General features: G+C 39.3%; 1 protein-coding gene across 8 annotated transcripts in view; it reads right to left on the minus strand.

Moving 5' to 3' along the window:
* Positions 1-23,160, minus strand: part of prrc2c (proline-rich coiled-coil 2C) — an 84,659-nt gene continuing 61,499 nt past the window's right edge. For 5 of the 8 annotated variants that reach the window (XM_060830142.1, XM_060830144.1, XM_060830143.1 and 2 more), the window contains 13 exons: positions 17,672-17,764; positions 10,943-11,129; positions 10,163-10,366; positions 9,124-9,245; positions 8,250-8,386; positions 7,138-7,372; positions 6,927-7,028; positions 6,174-6,284; positions 5,499-5,714; positions 5,213-5,316; positions 4,033-4,156; positions 2,387-2,620; positions 1-1,382 (listed from right to left, as the gene is read on the minus strand). In XM_060830142.1, coding sequence (XP_060686125.1) covers positions 1,110-1,382; positions 2,387-2,620; positions 4,033-4,156; positions 5,213-5,316; positions 5,499-5,714; positions 6,174-6,284; positions 6,927-7,028; positions 7,138-7,372; positions 8,250-8,386; positions 9,124-9,245; positions 10,163-10,366; positions 10,943-11,129; positions 17,672-17,764 — 2,142 coding nt within the window. In that variant the 3' untranslated portion in view covers positions 1-1,109. The remainder of the gene's footprint in view (positions 1,383-2,386; positions 2,621-4,032; positions 4,157-5,212; positions 5,317-5,498; positions 5,715-6,173; positions 6,285-6,926; positions 7,029-7,137; positions 7,373-8,249; positions 8,387-9,123; positions 9,246-10,162; positions 10,367-10,942; positions 11,130-17,671; positions 17,765-23,160) is intronic. The other 3 variants (XM_060830147.1, XM_060830145.1, XM_060830146.1) reach the window with 2 other exon arrangements.

The following is a 23,160-nucleotide window of genomic DNA, read 5'->3' on the forward strand; positions in this document are numbered from 1 at the left end:
CATTTTTTTTTATTAGTTATGTAACCAAACCAAATTAATCGTAAATAAGATCGTACATATTTAATAGTGCGTTAACCCTGTACAAATGAAAAAATTAAAGAATAATATTCCTATACCAATATGGCTGTTAACTTCTGTACAATGCCAAACGAATACACAGTACAGGTGGAATACAAATCTCAAAAAATCAGACATCACAGCTGAGTTTTCAAAGTAAGCAAATAAAACTGACTTGTCAAAACACATTACTGATGGTAAGCAGGTTTTGCAGCAGTGTAGCTTTCCCAGTGTCACCCCAGCCCTGTGACAAAAATATACATATCAATAAATCAATCTTTTAGCTCACGCTTTGTGCCAAGGTTTCAGAATACCAATAACAGCAATCGTCAATTGTTTTGTACCTTCATCAGAATCTTATTTGTATCAAACCTGGGCAAGATTTCTGTAATAAAAACAGCTGTGTTACTAGCACAGTCACTAAGTAATGATTGATCATAAGCAGATAGACAAGATATCTTACATTCACACAGTATAATACAGTACATCCTACAACTATAATACTAGCATAATCAAAAAAGGCAATATTAGACTTGTGATTAAAATGGTTTATGCATAAACACAATTGCAAATTAATAGGTTGAAAAAGGGAGCTTAACTCATTCACTGTAATCTTTACTGTAATTAAGCTCGTGAAAAAATTTAAATAACATTTTAATGAGAGGATTATTAAATTGCCTTAAAAAGTGTAAAACTGGTCAGCTTCCAGCTTGGCCATTTTTACATAATTTCAGTGATTATCTCAAGGAAAAGAAATGCCACACAAGTCAGACATTGCCTTTTCAAATTTTCAAGGTTCAAAAGTCAACATTAAATGTTCATCATAGGATTAGTTTACACATCTGGGCATTTCTGTTGCTCAAAATTATGATCCGTCTGATTCTGCATATTGCAAGATAGTTCAGCTTTCCCTTCACTACTTCACATCTCACTTCTTTGTTATAAAAGAAATTTCATGTTTTGAGCTATACCTTTCTGCTCTCATCTCACAGAGAAGAGCTCCCGTTGCACCTGAAGGATGCTTCGAACACCTACTCTGTTCTACCAGCTATTTAGGATTTTGTTTCTTCTGTTTTAACTGCCTGAGGTTTGATTGGTCCAGTTCGAACAGGTTTTGACAAGGCAGCCTGACTTGAATTGGGTTTTTCTTCCACCTTCTCGTCTCTTGTGCTTGAAATGCCTGACCCGCCGCTCTCAGTTGGTTTACCCCCAGTGCCGTCACTTTTGTGACCTTTGCTCACTGGCTGTTTGATTTGCTGCTGCTGCTGCTGCTGGTCAGAGAAGAACTTGTGTGTGGACTGAAGTACCTCAGCACGTTGCTTAGCCTTAGACATAGAAGGGGAAAACAAATGAGAGTTTTGATGCTTCTTTTGGACAGAAACTTGCAAGCACACGCTAACAAACAAGTCCAGACATGTGACAAAGAGCTGAAAAAAACACACAAAAATTGCCTCACTTTCGAGGTGCACTGTAAACCAAGGGTGTGGATAATGAATGGCCAGACAGGTACAATGGAGCAGGGTTTTGCTGCTACTCCTCCAGTGTACAGAAATAGTTGCATCAACTTCAGAATGATTAAACTTTTGTACTTGGGTAAAACTGGTCAGCATCCATTCACCAGCTAGGCCACTTTTACCTCAATTCAGCAATATTTCAAGGAAAAAGAAAAGCCACACAAATCGGACACTGGTGTGCTGGAATTCAAACTCCCTGCCCACCCCCACCACAAAACTCCGACGATAAGACTACCAGTAAAACAGTGCATTTCCAATGTGCCTACACTATAAAGCTACTAAGATACATGTGCTTATAAACTTATGTGCTTATGTTCTAATAACTGGTGGATTGATGGGTGTCAGATCTGTACTTAAAAGTGAACTCTGCAGCAAGGTGAATTTGTAATTAATTTATATTATATCCTGTTTACATTTTGAAGGTTGCACCACAATTATTGTTACATTAGAAAATTAACATAATGAAGACTTTCCAGATAAACAGTTCTCTTTCAACATCCCCAGTATGAAAGGCAATTCACATTCCCTGAACAGCTGGGAAGTCAGACCTTTAAGAATCTCTCGGTGGGTTACAAAACACCTGCTAGCATTGATGGTGAAATTTCTAAAATTAAAAAATACTGCTACTTTTAGTAAATGTTTCAGTTCAATTGGTTAACAAGAATTAACAGTAAAAAATATTGGAATATATTTCTATGCAGAATCTCAACTGTGCACAATTCAAGTTTTGGTTAAGACCACAGTTTCATTTGGTGTCAAGGTTTCTATTATAATTTATTTACTTTTTTTTCTACACAACTGCCAGTAAAGCTAACCTTCAAATCCTGTTCAGCCATCATTGCAGCTTGGACCTGGTTTCCACGGATCCCCTGTGCAGGTCCTGAAGGAACCCTTGGTGTATGCTGAGGACGAGTATGGCAGATAATACCTGTGGTCATTTGAGGTTGCATCTGATTTGCCAGGGGCATTGGAGGCCTCTGAACAGGAGCTGAAAAAGTATTTCCATGAGGTCTTACCAATGGAGGGACCAGGTTAGGTTGGGAAAGCATCTGGTGAAAACAATTAGAATGGAATTTAACTCCCCGCTTATATTTGCACTGTGTGGTGACTGCATTATAATCAGTAGTACCATTTTAACACTAAACTACATAAAATACAAAAGGTCATGGCAAAACAGGATTCTAATATCAGAATGGCTAGGATAGCACTGGGGATGCAGCAATTCTCAATGTTTCCTAGCTAATAAAAAGACAGGTGCACAGGCAGATCAATCTGAATCCTGTTCCTGATAATCACTCGGTGAGTCTTACTCTTAAGTTTTCTGTATATGGATATTTAATGATCATAGAACTGGGTTCAGAATTGGGATGGTTCCCCAAGTCATGCTTCGCCCGGCAACATTTACTGTTTGCACTCGCCATGTGAAGAATGTCCACGTGACTAAGATATCAGAGTTGCCTGCATAAGCACATACTTCAAGTCCAATAAGCTTATTCAAGAAAGGCGACACAAATACATGTTTCCAACTGGATAATCTAGAAACAAAACAGATGACTTGATTGCCTGAATATTAATTTAATTTACAAACCAGTTCCTTTCATGACAGGTATTAAAGGGATTTGATACCATTTTTGTTAATCTTAATGTGTCACAGTAAATAATTGATAATAAATACATATTCCTGGCAACAAAGATATAGCAGGTATATCAGTTGAATGATTACTGTAGTTTCTGTTAAAACTAATCAGTTTAAGCATTCTACTGGGGTGGCTGTAATGTTTCAAGACTGGAAGGAAGAGCGTTGGCTCTCAGCATGTTTCAAACAAGTTTATCCATTTGGCTATGCTCCTCTTTTGAGGGCTGCCTTCTGAAAAACTGATCATTCTTGTTTCAGATTTGTTTATGCAATTGTGCTTCCAGTGCTAGAATGACAATATCCAAAATTTCTATTCTTTGAAGTCAGTCATCAAAGCACAATTTGCTTGAAGAAAGAAAATTGCAGGTTTTAGTTTTTATGGGATAAAGCATTTTGGACATGGGGAGGAAATTCAAAAATTAAATGAAAGTCAGTCATGTTGGGGGTGGGAGGGTGGGGATGTGGAAGGGAGAGAGTAAGGAAGCAGAATGTTTCACCAATGGATGCGAGCTAAAACTGTTAAAACAACTATAGGCAAGCTGTCATCCTGTTGGCATACTGGGTGTTTTTAAAACTTTAAAAAAAAACTTCCCAATTTACAAATCTGACATTAGGATTCGCCTTTGTTGTAGGGGATAAAGGTTAAAAATGAGAAAAATACATTCTTCACAAAACATTTTGAGTCAGTCATAATGACATCCGAATCTTTGCATGTGCTTCACAGATGCTGAAGTGTTGCTATCATATGAAAACACATAACCCAAAAAGAAAAATATTACAAAGATATTAGTCAAAGGAGCTGTGGCTTGCGCTTGAAACACATACCTGTGGTGGGAATTGTGCTGGGAATGGCTGTGCAATCCGAACTCCTGCAGCAGAGGAAAACTGTTTCTGATAGACCATATTGTTTATCTTGCTGGATTGACTGTTTGGACTTGTGGAACTGGCTCTAAAAAAAAATGGCGGGGTGGTGGAATTATAAAATGCAGTGCACATTAACAAAAATACATTTGCATTTGTCTGTAGTGCTATGACAAAATGAGATATTATGTATGTCATATATGATAAAGAATATAGGTTTCCTTACACAGCATTGCTTCTTGCAAAAGTGAAGTAATAGATAAAATGCAACTTTCCAACCAGACCTTTAACAAGTTAAAATGAACTATCATAAACAGGTCTGCCACAGTGCATATTGCCAGCAATACAATTTGTCCTTGAGTGCACCTCAAATGCAAGAAAATGTCTCAAAGCACTTCACAGCAGTGGGATATGCCAAAAGGAATGTGCTCAGGTTAATTCAATAACAGCTTGGTTAAAAGATAGGAACATCAAAAAATGGAGGTGTACAGAGAGGCTGGGGCAGAGCAGCTCAGGCTGGGAACTCCAGATGTCAGCGATCAGCTGACTGAAGGCACAGGCCAACAAATGAGAAATGCAATATTTTTAAAGGACTGCAAGGATGAGGCTACAGAGGTAAGGAGGGGGGGCAAAGCCACAGTAGGTCTGAATAAGGATGATAATTATAAAAATAGAGTTGCTTGTGGGACCGGGAGTAATGCTAGATTGAACGTGGTGCAGGTTAGAGGACAGACTGAGTTCAAGTTTGTAGAGGCTAAAGGTCATCAAGGAGTACACTGGAATTTGGAGGAAATATAGCAGAGATGAGGGTTTCAGTAGCTGTTAGGCCAAAGCAGGAGCATTACGAGGTGGATGAAGGCAGTCATGGAAACAAAAGGGCTGTGGTGTCAAAAGCTTAACAGCATCAAGTAGGATGGCTACAATGAGCTGGCTAGCTGAATCTGAAACAGGCAACTCAAGATCAGGAATGGACTCCGGTGCAAGAAAATGGAGTTTGCCATGTGATCCAAATGGTGTTTGGGATGTGAATCAGTGGATTGACCAAAGAGGTCATGAAATGTGGTTGTGAAATAAAGTTGGGAGCTGTCCATGCACATGCAGAATTTTGTGGTTATTACAATTTTGTCAATGTTCCAAAATTTACCTGAATGGACTGGAGGTCGGTGTAATACTTCGTACGCTGATCGGTGGTGTACCTGGTTTTACATCTACACTACATCCATAAGGTTTTAGATCCATCTCAGCCATCTGAGAAAAACAAATATTTGACAGTTAATTAACACATCCTGTGACGGCTGCAAGCTTAATATTGACAAAAAAAAAAGCTTTATACAATTAACGTCAACTAAACTCTTGGACATTTATAAATTAAGCATACTAAGTTTGACAATTTGAATTAATTTGCTGATCAGCTCATTTCATATCTCTACCTTGCCTGCTGCAGGAATCATGCCAGCCTGTGCGCCTGTTGCAATCAAACCCCTAAAAGGTTGGTTGATCTGTGTTGGCCTACTCAAGTTGTGAGGCTGTGCCTGTGCCGGAGTGTGCTGTAGAGGTTGTAGGGATTGGGGTAAAGCAATCAAGGGTTGCCCTGCAGATCCAAAGTTCGGTAAGGAAAGCGGAGAGCCTGGAAGAGGTAAAGTCACCTTGGGGAGAAAATGAAAATGGTTAAGACTGGCAATAACAGGCTCTTTGTTGTAATGATATTTGGGGCTGTCAAAGAAATCAGTCTTCTGCTTAACTGGAATACTAACAATAAAAGTAGCAAACTCCCTTAACTCAGATACTTCTCAGCAGGAAAAATGGAAATTTAAAAAAAAGGACCAGCTCCATGGCTCCATTCAGACAGCCGACAATCGAGCATGGTGGATGGACAAAGACCTGGGACTGGCCTCCAACCAATCCTCATTACTGAGGGAAGTGCACAGGGCCCAAAATCAGAAGAAATAAATTACTAGAAAAATGACGGAAAAACCAGCCAAATCAGAGCATTTACCAAATGCGTAAGATATCAAAGAGCATGCACTTAATTTTAACATTACAAATATTGCCTCCTCTTAAGATATTCTGACATTTCAGACACAAAGACACCTGAAGCTTTTTACCTGTTGAAGAGCAGCATTGGGTGACTGTGCTGTGCTGTAGTAGTTACTTTGGCCAGGTTGTTGAACCTGTCCTGTGTAGAGGTTAGATGGCTGAGTAAGACCCGGCCTCGCCTACACAGAAACAGGTCGGTCAAGTTAACGTTAAGTACAATGGCACAAGGAATAACTACTTTAATTGGCACACGATTTTAAAATCGATTTGTTAAAAGGGAACTCTACTCTATTTAAAAACTGGAAAACTTCTGATAGGCTACTCACCACCACAATCCTGTGTCCCAGAGAAATTCAGCTTGTATTACTTTGCACATTAAAGCAACATTTGTGACTCAACAGTAGCCAGTTTACCAGTGAATGGAAGTATAAATACATTTTTGTCTGGAAATCTGACCATGTTGAGCTGTAAGAACCAAGGAAATATAGTAGTAAAAAGCACTGTTACAAGCTGAATAACTCCAATAAAGAAGCATGTACCAGGAGAAGCAGGATAAGTGCCTGGATTGGTGAATAACATATTGAAATGTGTAATTTTTGAGTAGAGTAGAGCCATAAGCGTGCACAGAAAAAAGGTGGCATTCATGCCCCCAAAAATTATATTCAGCCTAATTTACTTCATTATTCTGTACTTGTGTTAAAATAAAAAAAACATGAAAACAAAAATCACAAGTTTTTAAAAGTTCTGATTAAATTACCAGCAATGCAGAAAATGTACATGTTTTTTGCTTTTTAAAATATTTCTTGAGATGGGGTACTTACTTTCCTATGATAATGTTGAAAGGTATGGTAGCATATATTGTAGTTGCCTGCCTCGGCTTCTCCTGTTCTCAGACCCTGCACATGCCACTGATTAGAGTTCCCCTTTAAAAGCAGACCCATGCAACACTTTTGATCATAAATGCAGACTGAAAAGTTTCAATGCAAACAATATTGCCCTTATTAACCTAACTCATATGTAAATTGTACATACCTGTATCAAATGGGTATCGATAAGCTGAGAACCACCAAGGCCTGATGCCTGATTTAATGAATGCTCATAAAGGATGGGAATGGGTTGTGCGTTGGAAGTCTGTTGAAATGCTAGACCAGACTGAGCCTTAGCCAGGTCTTGGGCTTGAACAGCTGAAAAGTTATGCAAAGCTGTACCCGAGAGAACGACAGGGGAGGGCTGAGAAAGGTTGTTTTGCATGAAAGCCTGCTGAGTCCTGTAGAATGAAACAATGTAGAAAGAAATCAAAAAGATTGCTGCAGAAAGGTGAAGGAGGTTTTTAATAACACTTTCAAGTTACTTGCATATTCTCTGTTGATCAGAGGCTGCCATTAATGTTGTGAACACTTGCAACTGGACTAGTACTGGATCTCTGTCAAACCATACCCTCATCACTGAATCATTGTAGCATTGGAAGTCACTCTGCACTGGCTCTCCAAACATTTCAATGGTGCTAGCAGAAATAATTGCTTCTAGAAGTTTCCCACCACCATAATTGCTCAGCTGATATTTACATTCGCACTTTGTTGACAAAAAGGCAAATATTTGCAATTAGAGTCAGAGGCAGCACAGAAACAGACCCTTCCATCCAACTTGTCCATGCCGAACAGATATCCTAACGTAATCTAGTCCCATTTGCCAGCACTTCACCCATATCCCTCCAAACCTCTCCTATTCATATACCCATCCAGATGCCTTTTAAATGTTGTAATGTTATTAGCCTCCATCACTTCCTCTGGTAGCTCATTCCATATTTGCACCACTCTCTGCATGAAAATGTTACCCTTTAGGTCCCTTTTACATCTTTTTCCCCCCTCACTCTCAACCTATGTCCTCTGGTTCTGGACTCCAAGTGTAAATCCCTTTGATCTTCTAATCAGCCCTACTCCTCCTTTTACCACACTTTTACCACGGAGCTTAAAGACAATCCCAGGATTTCCTTTCATGTTAACTGCAAGTCCTTGCTTTTTCACCTCCTTTCTGAACCTTCACATTTCGCTTGATCTACTGCTCTTAATGACAAAACACCAGATGGTTCAAAGTCCTAATACAGCAACAGCTTTGGAAAAAAAAAAGCAAGGGAGTAGCTTTACCTAAAAGGTTGCAAGGATGTGTTGAACATTTCCTGGGCCTGAGAGACAGTTGGACCCCCTCCTAAGCTCAGCTGAGCCTGTGGTTGACCCGGAATCGGTGCATATATAGGTATTGAGATCTGTTGAACTGCAGTTGGCTGGTGCAAAAAAAAATGTAGAAAAGCACTAAGTTCAAGAAACATCACATCTTCAATAAAAATCTGCCACAGTAAAATCAAGGTTACGAAACAGTACACAATTCTAATAAATCCACAGCTTGCGTTATCCAGTCATGACAGTCTTTGGCATCTTTAGTAGTATGTGTTCTAAATAATAACCATCCTTTTGGAAAGAGGAATGGAAAGCAGCATCCCTGGCTCCAATATATGCAACAATGGAAGATTAATGCAACAGTCATCACTCTAGACTGTACCAAAATGCTGTAGTGACTTTCTTGCAGTCAAATAGACAGCTATAGGCTCTAATCTAAATATTAATAATAGATTTATGAACATATTCTTTTGCAATACTTCATTGTTTTCTTCCCTGGAAAGTCATACGAAGATGATGCAATTACTGTCCAAATTAACTGGAAGCAATCATAAACACTACTTCAGTAACTGGCCCAGGAAGATGGTGACCCACTTGTAATTTGAGAATAATAAAACAATATCTCCCAATCTTTACAACTGATTAACTTCAAACATTAAATACTTCAAACAAGGCACAAAGCTATCAAAGGGTTTAAAAAGGGGGGAAAAAAACTGGAAATTCCCTGTTTATTAAATATCAGTTTTCCTTTGATAGAAAAATCTAATCTTATGCAAGAGCATGACACCCAGCCCTCCAAAAAATTTAAAATTTTCAAGATTCTATAAATAAAATGATGTCTTACTTGTGAAGGCCCTGCCTGGAAGCCTTGCTGCTGTGCCAGAGATGGGGGAGCCAAGCGAGGATGCTGTGTACCAAACAGATGGCTGGTATCCATATAGAAGGTTGGGATCTGTGCCCCAGGTCCTATTAATCCAAACAAAAATGCTTTTCACACCTTTCATTTTTTCATAAAAAGGATTGCTGTGCACTTTCAAAATAAAACAAATTGAACTCACCCTAAAAAGGGCAGGTATGACCAAGATACACTAACTGAAGCAGTCAAGGCAAGATACCAATACTTAAATGGAAATGCTCTCAATTTTAAAAGGAGCTAAAAATGAACCTCTGCCTGCTGGCTGAAGAATGGCCACTATGTGGATGCACTAAGCTGCAACTGTCCTAGTAGAATCATTAGACTAATATTAACTGTACTAAACGATGTTTTCACTAAAGAGTCTTCACAAAATAAGCAAACATCGTAGTTTCATTTATATGTACAGCAAAAGGTTTTATTGCCTGTTAAATAGTTCTTCTTAAAGGAATACATTTTAGGTAGCAACAAAAGACAAGTTTTTGCTTGCATCAATACTGCCCATACTTGTGTACTCTTTAATAACTATCTAGGCTGTGACGATGCCAAGATAAATAATTGCTTTAAATGAGATAAGCCAAGGCTTGATGGATTCAGATTAGTTGATTAATTCCAAATTCAGATAGAACATGTACACACAACTAAAGGAACAAAACAGTGTGTAGTTAATAACCAAGAGACCATGCCAGTCATCCTTAACTGCTATTCCTATCAAAGCAAAGTAAATAATCATGGAGGAACATAGATTTTCAACAAACAAGGGCTGCTAATAGTTTGGGTAGAATTTTGAAATCAGGTTTACTCTATTAGGTCAACGCATGCTGCATTTTCTTGTGAAGTTCACAGATCATTAGTGCACTGGGTAGTATAAAGATGCGCTTTAACTGAAATTCAACAACTTGAATTGAAAAAAAAAACTTAATTGCACTAGCACCTTCAGAATAGGCTGACCAGAATTTTCATTGCATACCTGCTGCAGATTGGGAGACATACACCTGTGGACTTGGTTGTTGTGGAGGGATGAGTGATGTCACACAGCTAAGTTGTGAGAAATGGCTTGCTGGAGCCATGTTACCATTTTGCAGCTGCTGAGGTTTTACTTTACAGATGTTGGGAGGGTCAGAAGTGGTAGTTGCTTTTGTATTCAGCGAGGAGGTAGTATATGTCCCTGCTCCTAGTGACAGCAAAATAATCACATCACATATACATACAAATACATATAAATGTATATTTTAGCAGTTATCTAGATTTATTCAAGTTAAAGAAGATAGAATGCAGTTGTAAAGATAGTGTAAACTGCAAATATGATCACAACTTTGTTTCATTATAGATATCTATAACAATTGGATTCTAGGCATTTGAGACAAAAATGATTTGTGAAAATATTTCTAGGCTTAGTAAGCAAAAATTAATTATAAAAATGAATAATGCATAAAAATTCCCCATTTCAGGACAGGTAAATGACTTGACAATCTAATTACTGGGGAAACATCAACACAGTAAAACTGCTTTTTGTTTTTGGCGAATTGGATTGATAGCATGGTGAACGTCCAACAAATCAGTCTTGCAAAACCAGAGGAAACCTCAACTTTTGAATTTGCTAAGGCCGGATACGTCACATAACTTTGCACATAAACCATTTTTTAAATAAAACTAAATCAATATGAAAAGGAAAATGATCAGCATATCACAAAACGTAACATAAAGCAGTCATGAAGTACTATACAAAACAGAGCTGCTACTTATTTACCGGATAAGGATGTTGTGGGAGTGACTGAGGCCACTGGAATCAGAGGCATGGAAGCACTGGAGAAGGAACTGTAAGTGCTACTGCTACTTCCATTAGCACTGGTGATTGGTGATGCTGAAGATGTCACTGGAGAGTTTTTTTCTCCTATAGTTGGTGAATTCTCCCATGCCTTTCGCGCACATTCCATCTTTTAAAAAAAAAGAGATGTAGTGTTCATTTTTTTCTCATGTTCAAAATCATCTTTCCCCTTACTTAGGAAGCTTTAACATCACAATTTTGTATCCCAAACATTAACCCATAAATAATACAAATGAGGAGACAAAATGATTTCCATAGGCTAGAAATATAATGGTATATAGCTACTGAAATGCAAATCAACAAAATAGTGCATCTCATACCAGCTTGCAAAATAATCTGATGCTATATTCAAAAGTTCAAATGATAACCATCCTCAGTCAAAGGTCAGGAAAAAAAATTAACTACCATAGTGCTACACGGAACAGCGGCTAGTCGTCAGAAAACCCTGGGCACAAAGTTGATCTACATTGCCCTAGCCTACAAAGATAGATTCTCAAAGTATGTTAAAAATATCGTATACACTGGATTATTGCATTCCATTAAACAGTACTGTTAATGACATGCTCACAAAGTTCCAAACATAGTTTAGAATTACGAGCTTTTCAAACATTTTGCAGAGTAGAAGGATTAACGTGTCCAAATATTTTTTCCAAAATGCCCAAAATCAATCTGGGCAATTTCTAGAATGGAATATTTTAAGTCAGATTAGACAAAATGTTATTACTTATCTTTTGAATAAGATGTTTCCAATCCCTATCTCGATTTCCACAATTTAAAGGATCACCCCATTCACAATCCCTATGCTTAACCCACCTACATCATAGCTCACTGCTATTTATTTTTAGTGGAGTTGGTATTGTACAGAAGAAATGCAAAATTGTCTAAACGCAAGTTATTTGGCACATTTCCATTGTAGTTCCGACTTTACTTTGTATGTGGAGATAGAATTAGCAAGCAGGATTTACGAATCTTCTTCTAGGATTCTCTATTATTCCAGCTCTTTTAAGTTAGCACTCAAAGCCTAGCATTAGTTCCGCAAATAAGCTATGCTGTCCAAAACTGCAACCCAGTGACTGCTCATATGTACCACAGTTGGACAGGCATGGTGGCAGATTTTACAGCCATTAAATCTAGCTGGGTTTCACAATTTGATTAAAAGGATTTAAATACACAAATAAAAACAGGATAAAGCCTGAGTGCCAACACAACCAAAACCCAAACAATTCTGGCCAGCTCCTCTCTCCTGCCTGTGCAGTTACCTTTTACACAATTATAATACCATTACATCTGTGGATAAAAGAGTTCTCTTCAGGATAGCAGTCGGTGACTAGTGGAGTTCCGCAGGTGTCAGGGTCGGGACCCAACTATTCACATTACATAATAATGATATGGATGAAGGAACTGAGTACATTGTTGCTAAGTTTGCAGATAATATAAAGATAGGTGGACAAGTTGTGCTGAGGAGGTAGGGAGGCTGCAGAAGGCTACAATAGGAGAGTTAGCAAGTAGAACATAGAACATTACAGCGCAGTACAGGCCCTTCGGCCCTCTATGTTGCACCGACCTGTGAAACTAACCTGAAGCCCACCTAACCTACACTATTCCATTTTCATCTATATGTTTATCCAATTACCATTTAAATGCCCTTAATGATGGTGAGTCCACTACTGCTGCAGGCACGATGTTCCATGCCCTCACTACTCTGAGTAAAGAACCTACCTCTGACATCTGTTCTATATCTATCACCCTTCTTTTTAAAGCTATGTCCCCTTGTGCTAGCCATCACCATCCATGGAAAAAGGCTCTCACCGTCCACCCTATCTAACCCTCTGAACACCTTGTAAGTCTCTATTAAGTCACTTTTCAATTTTCTTCTCTAACAAAAACAGCCTCAAGTCCCACAGCCTTTCCTCATTAGACCTTCCCTCTATACCAGGCAACATCCTGGTAAATCTTATCTGCACCTTTTCCAATGCTTCCACATTCTTCGTATAATGCAGCGGCCAGAACTGTACACAATACTCCAAGTGTGGCCACACCAGTTTTGTACAGCTGCATCCTGACCTCATGGCTCCAAAACTCAATCCCTCGACCAATAAAAGCTAACACACTGTATGCCTCCTCTTCTTAAGAACGCTATTAACCTGGGTGGCAACTTTCGGGGATCTATGCACGTGGACAGAGATCTCTCTGCGCATCCACACTACCAAGAATCTTACCATCAGCCCAGTACTCTGTATTCATGTTACTCCTTCCAAAGTGAATCAACTCACACTTTTCTGCATTAATCTCCATTTGCCACCTCTTAGCCCAGCTCTGCAGCTTACCTATGTTCCTCTATAACCTGCAACATCCTTCCGCACTGTCCACAACTCTACCGACTTGTCATTCGCAAATTTGCTAACCCATCCTTCTACGTCCTCATCCAGGGTATTTATAAAAACAAATAGCAGTGGCTCCAAAACAGATCCTTGCAGTATACCACTAGTAAATGAACATTTCCCATCAACCACCATCCTGTCTTCTCACAACAAGCTAATTTCTGATTCAAACTGCTAATTCACCCTCTATCCCATGCCTCCATATTTTCTGCAATAGCCTACCATGGGGAACCTTATCAAACACTTTACTGAAATTCATATGCATCACATCTACCGCTTTACCCTCATCCACCTGTTTGGTCACCTTCTCAAAGAACTCAAGGTTTGTGAGGCATGACCTACCCTTCATAAAACAGCACGGACTACCCCTAATCAAATTATTCATTTCCAGATTACAAATTCTCTCTTATTATTCTTTCCAATCCTTAACTCACAACTGAAGTAAGGCTCACGAGTCTATAATTATGAGGGTTGTCTCTAATATCCTTCTTGAACAAAGGGACAACATTTGCTATCCTCCAGTCTTCAGGCACTATTCCGGTCGACAATGACAACAAAGATCAAAGCCTAAGGCTCTGCAATCTCCTCCCTAGCTTCCCGGAGAATCCTAGGATAAATCCCATTGGGCCCAGGGGACTTATCTATTTTCACACTTTCCAGCATTGCTAATCTTTTCCTTGAGAGCATCAATCCAGTCTAATCTAGTAGTCTGTACTCTTCTTGAAAACATTGTCTTTTTCTAGTGTGAATGCCGACAAAAAATTATTTAGCGCCTCTCCTCAGACTCCTCTCAACTTCACACTTAGTGGATGGTAGATGGAATACCTATAAAGGTCACCCCTCCCCTCCCCCCAAAGCCTCTGACACTCCAGGGAAAACAGCCCTAGGTAATTCAGCCTCTCCCTATAGCTCAAATCCTCCAACCCTGGCAACATACTTATAAATCTTTTCTGATCTCTTTCACGTTTCACAACATCCTTCTGAAAGGAAGGAGACCAGAATTGCACAAAATGTTCCAAAAGTGGCCTGACCAATGTCCTGTACAGCTGCAACATGACCTTCCAACTCCTATACTCAATGCTCTGACCAATAAAGGAAAGCATAACAAACGACTTCTTCATTACCCGATCTATTCTACTTTCACGTAACTATGAACCTGCACTCCAGGGTCTCTTTGTTCAGCAACACTCCCTAGGACCTTACCATTAAGTGCATAAGTCCTATTCTGATTTGCGTCTCCAAAATGCAGCACCTTGCATTTATCGAAATTAAACTCCACGTACCATTCCTTCAATTTTCAGCCCATTAGCCTATCTGATCTGTTACTCCCTCAAAAAAACTCAAGTTCATGAGATGCGATTTCCCACGCACAAAGCCTTGTTGACTATCCCTAATCAGTCCTTGCCTTTCCAAATACACGTACATCCTGTCCTTCAGGATTCCCTCAGACAATCTGCCCACCACAGACGTCAGGCCCACTCTTCTATAGTTCCCTGGCTTTTTCTTACCACTTTCTTAAATAGTGGCACCATGTTAGCCAACCTCCAGGTCTTCCGGCACCTCACCTGGGACTATCAATGATTCAAGTATCTCAGCAAGGGGCCCAGAATTCACTTATATAGCTTCCCACAGAGTTCTAGGGTACACCCAATTAGGTCCTGGGGAATATATCCACTTATATGCAATTCAAGACATCCAGCACCACCTCCTTTGTAATATGGACATTTTTCAAGATGTCACCATCTATTTCTGCATATTCTGTATCTTCCACGTTCTTCTACATAGTAAACACTGATGCAAAATACTCGTTTAGTATCTCCCCCATCTCCTGCAGCTCCACACATAGGCTGCCTTGCTGATCTTTGAGGGACACTATTTATTCTCTCCAGAGTTACCCTTTCGTCCTTAAATGTATTTATAAAATCCTTTTGGATTCTCCTTAATCTATTTGCCAAAGCTATCTTATGTCCCATTTTTGCCCTCCTGATTTCCCTCTTAAGTATTCCCCTAATTTATACTCTAAGGATTCCCTCGATCTCTCATCTGTACCTGACATATGCTTTCCTCTTTTTCTTAACCAAAACTTAATTTCTCTACTCATCCAGCTTTCCCTACACTTACCAACCATACCTTTGTCTTCATTCAGATGCAATTTCATCCAGCTAAACAAGATGATAGACATTTTCAGAAAAACTCCACACCCATCTATCTCAAGACAACTGACACTTGAAATGATGCCTGTTTCAAAGAAAGCTGAATTTCTGATGCCATATCCTCTACAAATTGCCAAAGCGAGTTTCTATAACACAATTCTACAATTCTCTTGGCTTGCCTCAGCCATAAATTTAAATCCAGGAATAGTGTAATCATTCCCTATCTCAGAACCCTCTGGAACCCCTAAACCCCATCATGAATTCTCTATTATCCTGTCACCTTGGTGTGGAATCAGTGAAAAACATATTGACAGATCCAGCAGAACCAATATTTCTGAAATATGATAGAATATTAGCATTAGGACCTTTGTTTTTCTTGTTTCATACAAATCAGATTGACTTGGGTTGAGGATGTACAATTTTTGCCCAAATTATGAGAATAGCAACTGGCTTCAGAAGGACATTCATTGAGATGGGCATACACAACAGATGCAAATTAGGGTAGGTTAAGTAAGAAGTGATGCATTCGGGAGGAAGGGTCAACATAATCTTAGTTTGAAAGATCCGAGGTACATACGTTCAAAGTAACAGTGCAAATTATTAAGGTCATTAAGAAAACATATGGGATGTTTTCTTTTGTAGGACAAAACATGGACACCAAATGAAGCAAGAAAGGAAGTCAAGATAAACCTTTACAGATTGATTAGGTGCCAGTTGGATAATTGTGTACTGTTCTGGACACCTTTAGAAGCATATAAAACCTCAGAACACACTGGAACAGTTGCCATTTCACAAATTTCGTTTGAGTCACATTTTAAAATTCATGCCTCTTGTTGTAATGACTGAAAAGGTTAGTACGTATGTATATCTTTTCTTTAAACACTTCATCTCCTTATACCTTGTTCTCATCAATCATTAAAACTTGGGACCGAAAATCATAATCCGATCTGAAATCAAGAGGATTAATTCTCACTATCTGCTGGGACACTGATAGAATGCTAATGTTATCTGGCTTTCAAAGAAAGTGATTCACAGAAGATAACAAATACAACTGCCTTCCAGAGGTGTTCCAACAAGTTGAACGCAGCTTATGAGACAAATTATTGACAACACAAATGCAACTTACAAGAGAACCTCAGTGTATAGTCATCTATCTGCATTTGCAGTTAATTTGAAAAAGAAAAACAGCTTGAGGTAATCCTAGCACTGTAGGTAAAGTACCTTTGTTTTGGATAAAGTACAATCGCCTCATATTTTTGCTCTTCAACCTTAAAGCATTTATCAGATTATTAGAAATATTAAGGATTAGCCACTATTACAAACTATGAAAGGTTTCATGGTCATGAGGTATTCAGGTAGATGGAAGGTAAAACACAGGGTAAAACAATGTATAAAATGCATTTCATCCAGCTCTCTCCCTGCACATCAAAATACCCCTGTAGGGATCAAGTACATAACTTGAGGGTGAAGTTGACAGTGCTGGGAGAGACTGGTGTCAGGCTGGAGCTCTGTTGCAGAGTCTCCCCCCTGGGGATGGGAAGGGTGTGGGACAGGGGCACCTGAAATGCAGGCAACACACACACACTCTCACTAGAACTACAAAAACTACAGTATCCGAAAATGTTTAGAAAAATCCCCAACTAATACTTACATTTAATACAATACTAAAAATATTATCCTTATTCTTGTTTACACAGGAGGATTGTGATGGTACAGAGAAATGTAGGTTTCTGATTAATTTATGACTCAAAAATTTTGGCCAATTTTATTTACACCATGTTTCAAAAATGTGCTTAGGGAGCAGGAACATTTAAGTTGTATTTAGGCTGTGTTTATTCAAATAAAAGTCTTTAATTTAAAATAAGTCTTATTCCAAAAGTAAAATAAGAGTAATTGTTACAAATGTGAATAAACATTTGGCATCATTTTGATTTAAATTTTATACACAGCCATCATATAATTAACCTGGTAAAGAGATTACTCAAATGATAGGTGCAGGTCTCAGCCTAAAATCCATTACTCCGCCAACACTCCTCAGATAGTAAGCATTTGAGAAGTGGAACTGTAATTCAAGATGCACAAGAAAATAAGAACATCCTCCGTATTGGCTCACTTACATTGCTGACCAGGGAATCCTCGATTTTGCCACTGTCATTTGAAGCAGAATCTGACAGTGAGGAAGAAGGTGCTGTGTAATCAGTCATGGATTCCTAAAATTTAAGTTTGCATGTTCAGAATTTACATTAAAATCATCATACAGTACATTTGATATCACATTAACATAAATATACAAAATACAAATGCATTTGCTCGAATCAATGTTTTACCTTATTTTATCAATTTTATGTAAATATCAAATATTCTCATTTTATTTCCCACTACATGGAAACGTGTGCCAACATATCCAAAACCAGCCACTTTAAAAACCATCTAGAATAGCAGTTCAAAATTTCCAGGGTGCAAGATGAATGGAAACTCCTCCACTATTCTGATTTGGAACTTTATTGATTTTCCTTCACGACTGCATGAATGGAAATATTGCAATTTGGGGGGATCCAGATTTCCCACATATGGTGGCCAGAGTGCAGGCATTCTTCCATCTATGTCTCTAATTCCTTTTTACTTTTGCTGCTTATTAGCGGTGAACTAGTTCCATGCACAATGGTTTGAAAAGAACTAAAATCTGTGCTTCCACAAGATGGTACAGTGCTAACAACTTAAAACGCATTTAAACTTGACATTTTTTTTCTTCTCCAGGAGTATTAGCCTCACTGGCTAACAGTGCTCTTGAAGTGGTGTTGGTGAGCTGCCTTCTCTGAGCTCTGCAGTCTATGCAGTTTGGGCACTTGAATCAAATACATCTGCAGTGCTTTCCAGAAGGCAGGGTTCATGTTATCAAAAGGAAGCTGAGCAAGTTACTGCAGTGCACCATACAAATTTATTTAAGGGTTTTCTTACTTGCTGTATTTGTAAGTCTGAACAGATCTCTTGGGACTTTAGACAAGTTTATTAAAATAAATAAGGCACAACACTAAAACCTGTATAGTGCAGTTTTGTTTGTAAAAGAATCTCATCTTAAACAAAAGGATGAATCTGTACATTTGCAGTAACTAGATCAAAGTCTGGACTACAGCTTGCCCTGGAATAACAGGTTCAAAATGACAAAGTTAGGGATTAGGATGTAGTTGTTCAATAATCGCTATCAAATGTCTTCTTGATATTTCTCTCCATTCACACATTGTTTTCCTTTCAGATATTTTCTGTGGGTTGCAGAAACTTTTGAATTAAAGTCTGCATGAAAATCAAATCTACTTTTTCATTTTAGTGGAACTAGCAAATGAAGATGCTTCAATATGAAGAGATAATGATTTATTCTGATTGGAGAAGACTCTTAAGATAAAGCAAGCCATCTAACAATGTTAACGCTCGTTATGTGCTTGAGAATTATTCCACTGTCTATCCAATTTGGGGCTGTTGTCTAGCATTTGACAATATGTGGGCTGCACGGTGGCACAGTGGTTAGCACTGCTGCCTCACAGCGCCCGAGACCCGGGTTCAATTCCCGACTCAGGCGACTGACTGTGTGAAGCTTGCACGTTCTCCCCGTGTCTGCGTGGGTTTCCTCCGGGTGCTCCGGTTTCCTCCCACAGTCCAAAGATGTGCAGGTCAGGTGAATTGGCCGTGCTAAATTGCCCGTAGTGTTAGGTAAGGGGTAAGTGTAGGGGTATGGGTGGGTTGCGCTTCGGCGGGTCGGTGTGGACTTGTTGGGTTGAAGGGCCTGTTTCCACACTGTAAGTAATCTAATCTAATCTAATGTTGGGTATCAACAACACATGTAACTGACAAGTTTTCAACAGCTCATGTGGCACAGAGGTAGTATCTCTGAACCAGGGATTCCAGGTTCAAGTCCCACCTGCTCCAGAGGTGTGTAATAACTCTGAACAGGTTGATTAGAAAAATAGGTTACATAAAGACTTAAAAATTTAAATGACAGGTTTTCAAAATACACCATTGCTTCTCACCAATTTTCTCTTCTTTACCCTTTAAGATGTTACATCTTCAGTGACGTGATATTATTTGTGAACTTTGACAGTGAATATTGCCACAAGGTAATATTACAGCACAACCTCATTGTGCCTTCAAGGAATCTACATAGTCATTTCTAATAGCTTAAAATCTGATTGAAGATTTGTAGCTCGGGTATCCGTTGTTGTGGTTCTGCTCGCCGAGCTGGAAGTTTTTGCTGCAAACGTTTCGTTCCCTGGCTAGGAACATTGATGATGTTCCCTAGCCAGGGAACGAAACGTTTGCAGCAAAAACTTCCAGCTCGGCGAGCAGAACCACAACAATTTCTAATAGCGCTCACTGTGTAGTGACAAGGTGCAGTAATCCTGTTAATAATTCCCCTTCTTAACTCAGAGTCTGGGAAGAGTCCTGTAGTCAGCATCACTGTTAAGCAGGGAATAGAGCACTGGTGGCTGGAGAGGATAAACCTAGTTGGGAACAGCTGAGCAGAGTGATCGAACAACTTTAAAAGGAGCAATATAATAAAGCTTTGTTGAAACCAGAGACTGAGCTCCTGAGGTAACATCTGGATTCAAACAACGACATGGGGCAAGAGGAAATAGGTGACTGCCTGATAAGGTCAGATGAATACTTATACTGTTTTTAATCGCTAATATAGTTTGTAAGGTCTTCATTTTGGGGCTTTTAATTTGTAAACGATAGTGCAGAAGTCTAGACAAGGCCTGACGTAATTAACATTATTCAATTTAAGAGCAAACTAAGCATTTTATTGAAAATTTTATGACATGGAAGGAGAGCTCCTCCCCCTCTATTGGGTGGTCAGAGATAGCTCCAGTACCCAGAATGTGTGCTGCACGTGTCTCCAGCCGCAGTTCCGACAAGGCTGAGTTTTTGAAATAGAGCTGCTGCTGAAGATTGTGAAGCATCCACGAGGTTGGAACTGTTCATGCTACCCATTATACAGAGGTAGTCACTCTGCAGGCTATAAATCCACCAGTAGGGAGGGAATGGATGATCAGAGTAAAAGGACTAGGCAGGCAGTGCATAAATTTCCTGAGGCCATTCCCTGCAGAACAGATGTGCTAATTTGAATACTGTTTAGGGTGGGTGGGGAGAATGGCTTCTCAGAGAAAGATAGCAACAACCAAACTTGTTGCACCAGAGAGAAAGAATAACTTTGGGAACATTGTAGTAATAGGATATCCAATCATAAAAGAATAGACAGACATTTGTGCGACTAAATGAAACTCCAGGATGCTGCCTCCCAGATACTAGGTTCAACGATGTCTTGGAGCAGCTGCAGGACATTCTGGAATGGGAGACTGAGCAATCAGTGGTTGTGGTACATTGGTACCAGTGACACATGTACAAAGAGGAATGAGGTTCTAAAAGCAGAATACAGGGAATATATAGAATGCATATTACAAAGTCAGACGTCAAAGGTAGTGATCTCGAATTGTTGCCAATGCCATGAGCTACTCAGAGGAGAAACACATATCAAATGAATACATGGCTACAGGGTTGGTGAGTGAGAGTCTTTCAGATTCCTGGTACATTGGGATCAGCACAACCGGAACACGCTTGATCAGGACCAGAAGTCATGACCTTGGAGAGCATTTGTTAGTGCAGTCAGGAAAAGGTATAAACTAAAATTGGGGGCGTGGGGGGTGGCGGGGGGAGAGGAACTTACACTGCGAGGCAGAAGACAGGGAAGCAAGGGAAAAAGAAAATGAAAGACAGCATGGAAAATAATAAAAAGGAGGGGCAGAGAATAAAGGTTAAATACCATACAGGTCCACATACAGGGCTAGATAATGTGCCAATCACCTGTTCAATCTATCTATCTATCTATCTATACAATGCTTCATGGGAGCAGTGACCAAAATATGATAAAACCCATTAAAATGGAGCGTGACTTAGTTAATTAGGAGACTAAGGTCCTGAATCTAAATAAATGAAGCTACAATGGTTTAACATGAGTTGGCTATGATAAACTGGTGAAAGCTATTTAAAGGATGATGGTGGTTACACACTGGCAAAAAGTTTCAAGTTTCCATGGATTAGGATCACCGCAACCACCTCATGGTCAACAAGGGACAGCCTACAAATGCTTGTCCAGCTACTGACAGCACATCTTATGGGAATTTAATTATTTGAATTGTTGTTCATTCCGGTCTAGCACAAAAAAAACAGGAAACATGATCTGACCATGGGAAACAGGGGTAATTAGAGATAGCATCAGATCCAAGCAGCAGGCATATAAAATGGCCAAAGATCAGAGGACTGCAAGCAGTTTAGGTTTCAAGGGAAAATGAAGGTGATTGAGAGGAGGGAAATATAGAATATAAATGCAAGCTTGCAGGAAGAGGCTTTTACACTCAGTTTGTACGTGAAAAGTAAAAGATTAGTGAAGACAAATATTGTTCCTTTACGGTCAGAAATGAGGCAGTTATAATGGGGAACAAAGATGGCAGACCAGCTAAATACATGCTTTGGTTCTGCCTTCACAAAACAGGACAGAGGGGAAAATAAAATCACAAATGTTGGGGAACTCAGGGTCTACTAAGAGGGAGGAACTGAAGGAAATCAGCGTGACAGGATTAAGTCTGAAAAATCCCCAAAGCCCAATAATCTACATCTTAAGAAACTGGCCCGAGAAATGCATTGTTGGTCATCTTTCAAGATTCTATAGACTCTGAAACAGCACCCACTAGATTGGAGAATAGCTATTGTAACCCCAATACTTAAAAGGAGGCAGAGAGAAAACTGAAAATTATGGATTGGTTAGCCTGACATTGGTAGCAAGGAACATGCTACAATCCATTACAAAAGATTTAACAGTAATACACTTGGGAAAAATTAACAGGATCAGGCAGAGTTAACCTAGATTTACAAAACAGATTTACAAATCCACTGGGATTTTGAGAAGATGTAACTAGCAGAGTTTATGAATACTATCAGCCATTATGAATACTATTTAATTGTACACTTGATAAGGTCCCACTTAAGAAACTAGCACAAACTTAATGTATGGGGGACGGGTGATAGTGTATTTAGATAGAAAACTGGTTGACAGACAGGGAACAGAGTGGGAATAAATGGAAATGAAATATCACCAAGTTTTCAGACAACACAGCTAGTTGGGAGGGTGAACTGTGAGGAAAATGAAGACATGCTTCGGTGTGATTTGGACAAATTGAATGAGTGGGAAAACGTATGCCAGATGAAGTATAATGTGGATAAATGAGGGAATACCCATATTGGTAAAACAGGAAGGCAGATAACCTGGAATGGTGATTGATTTGCAAAGGGAGAGATGCAACAAGACCTCAGTATCTTTTTACTCCAGATGCTGAAAGCGCGCAGGTGCAGGAGACAGCGAAAACAGCAAATGGATTGCTGGGCTTCATAGTGAGAGGCTTTGAGGACATGAGTGAGGATGGCTTGCTGCAATCATCCATAATCATGGAGATTATACTAAAGCACAACCACACATCATCAGAATGATTCCGGGGATGGCAGGACTGATGCTTTATAATGGATTGGTTCAGGTAAAACTGCGTTCATTAGAGTGTTTAGA

The sequence above is a fragment of the Hemiscyllium ocellatum genome, chromosome 9 (assembly GCF_020745735.1).
Source record: "Hemiscyllium ocellatum isolate sHemOce1 chromosome 9, sHemOce1.pat.X.cur, whole genome shotgun sequence".
Taxonomy (NCBI): Eukaryota; Metazoa; Chordata; class Chondrichthyes; order Orectolobiformes; family Hemiscylliidae; genus Hemiscyllium; species Hemiscyllium ocellatum.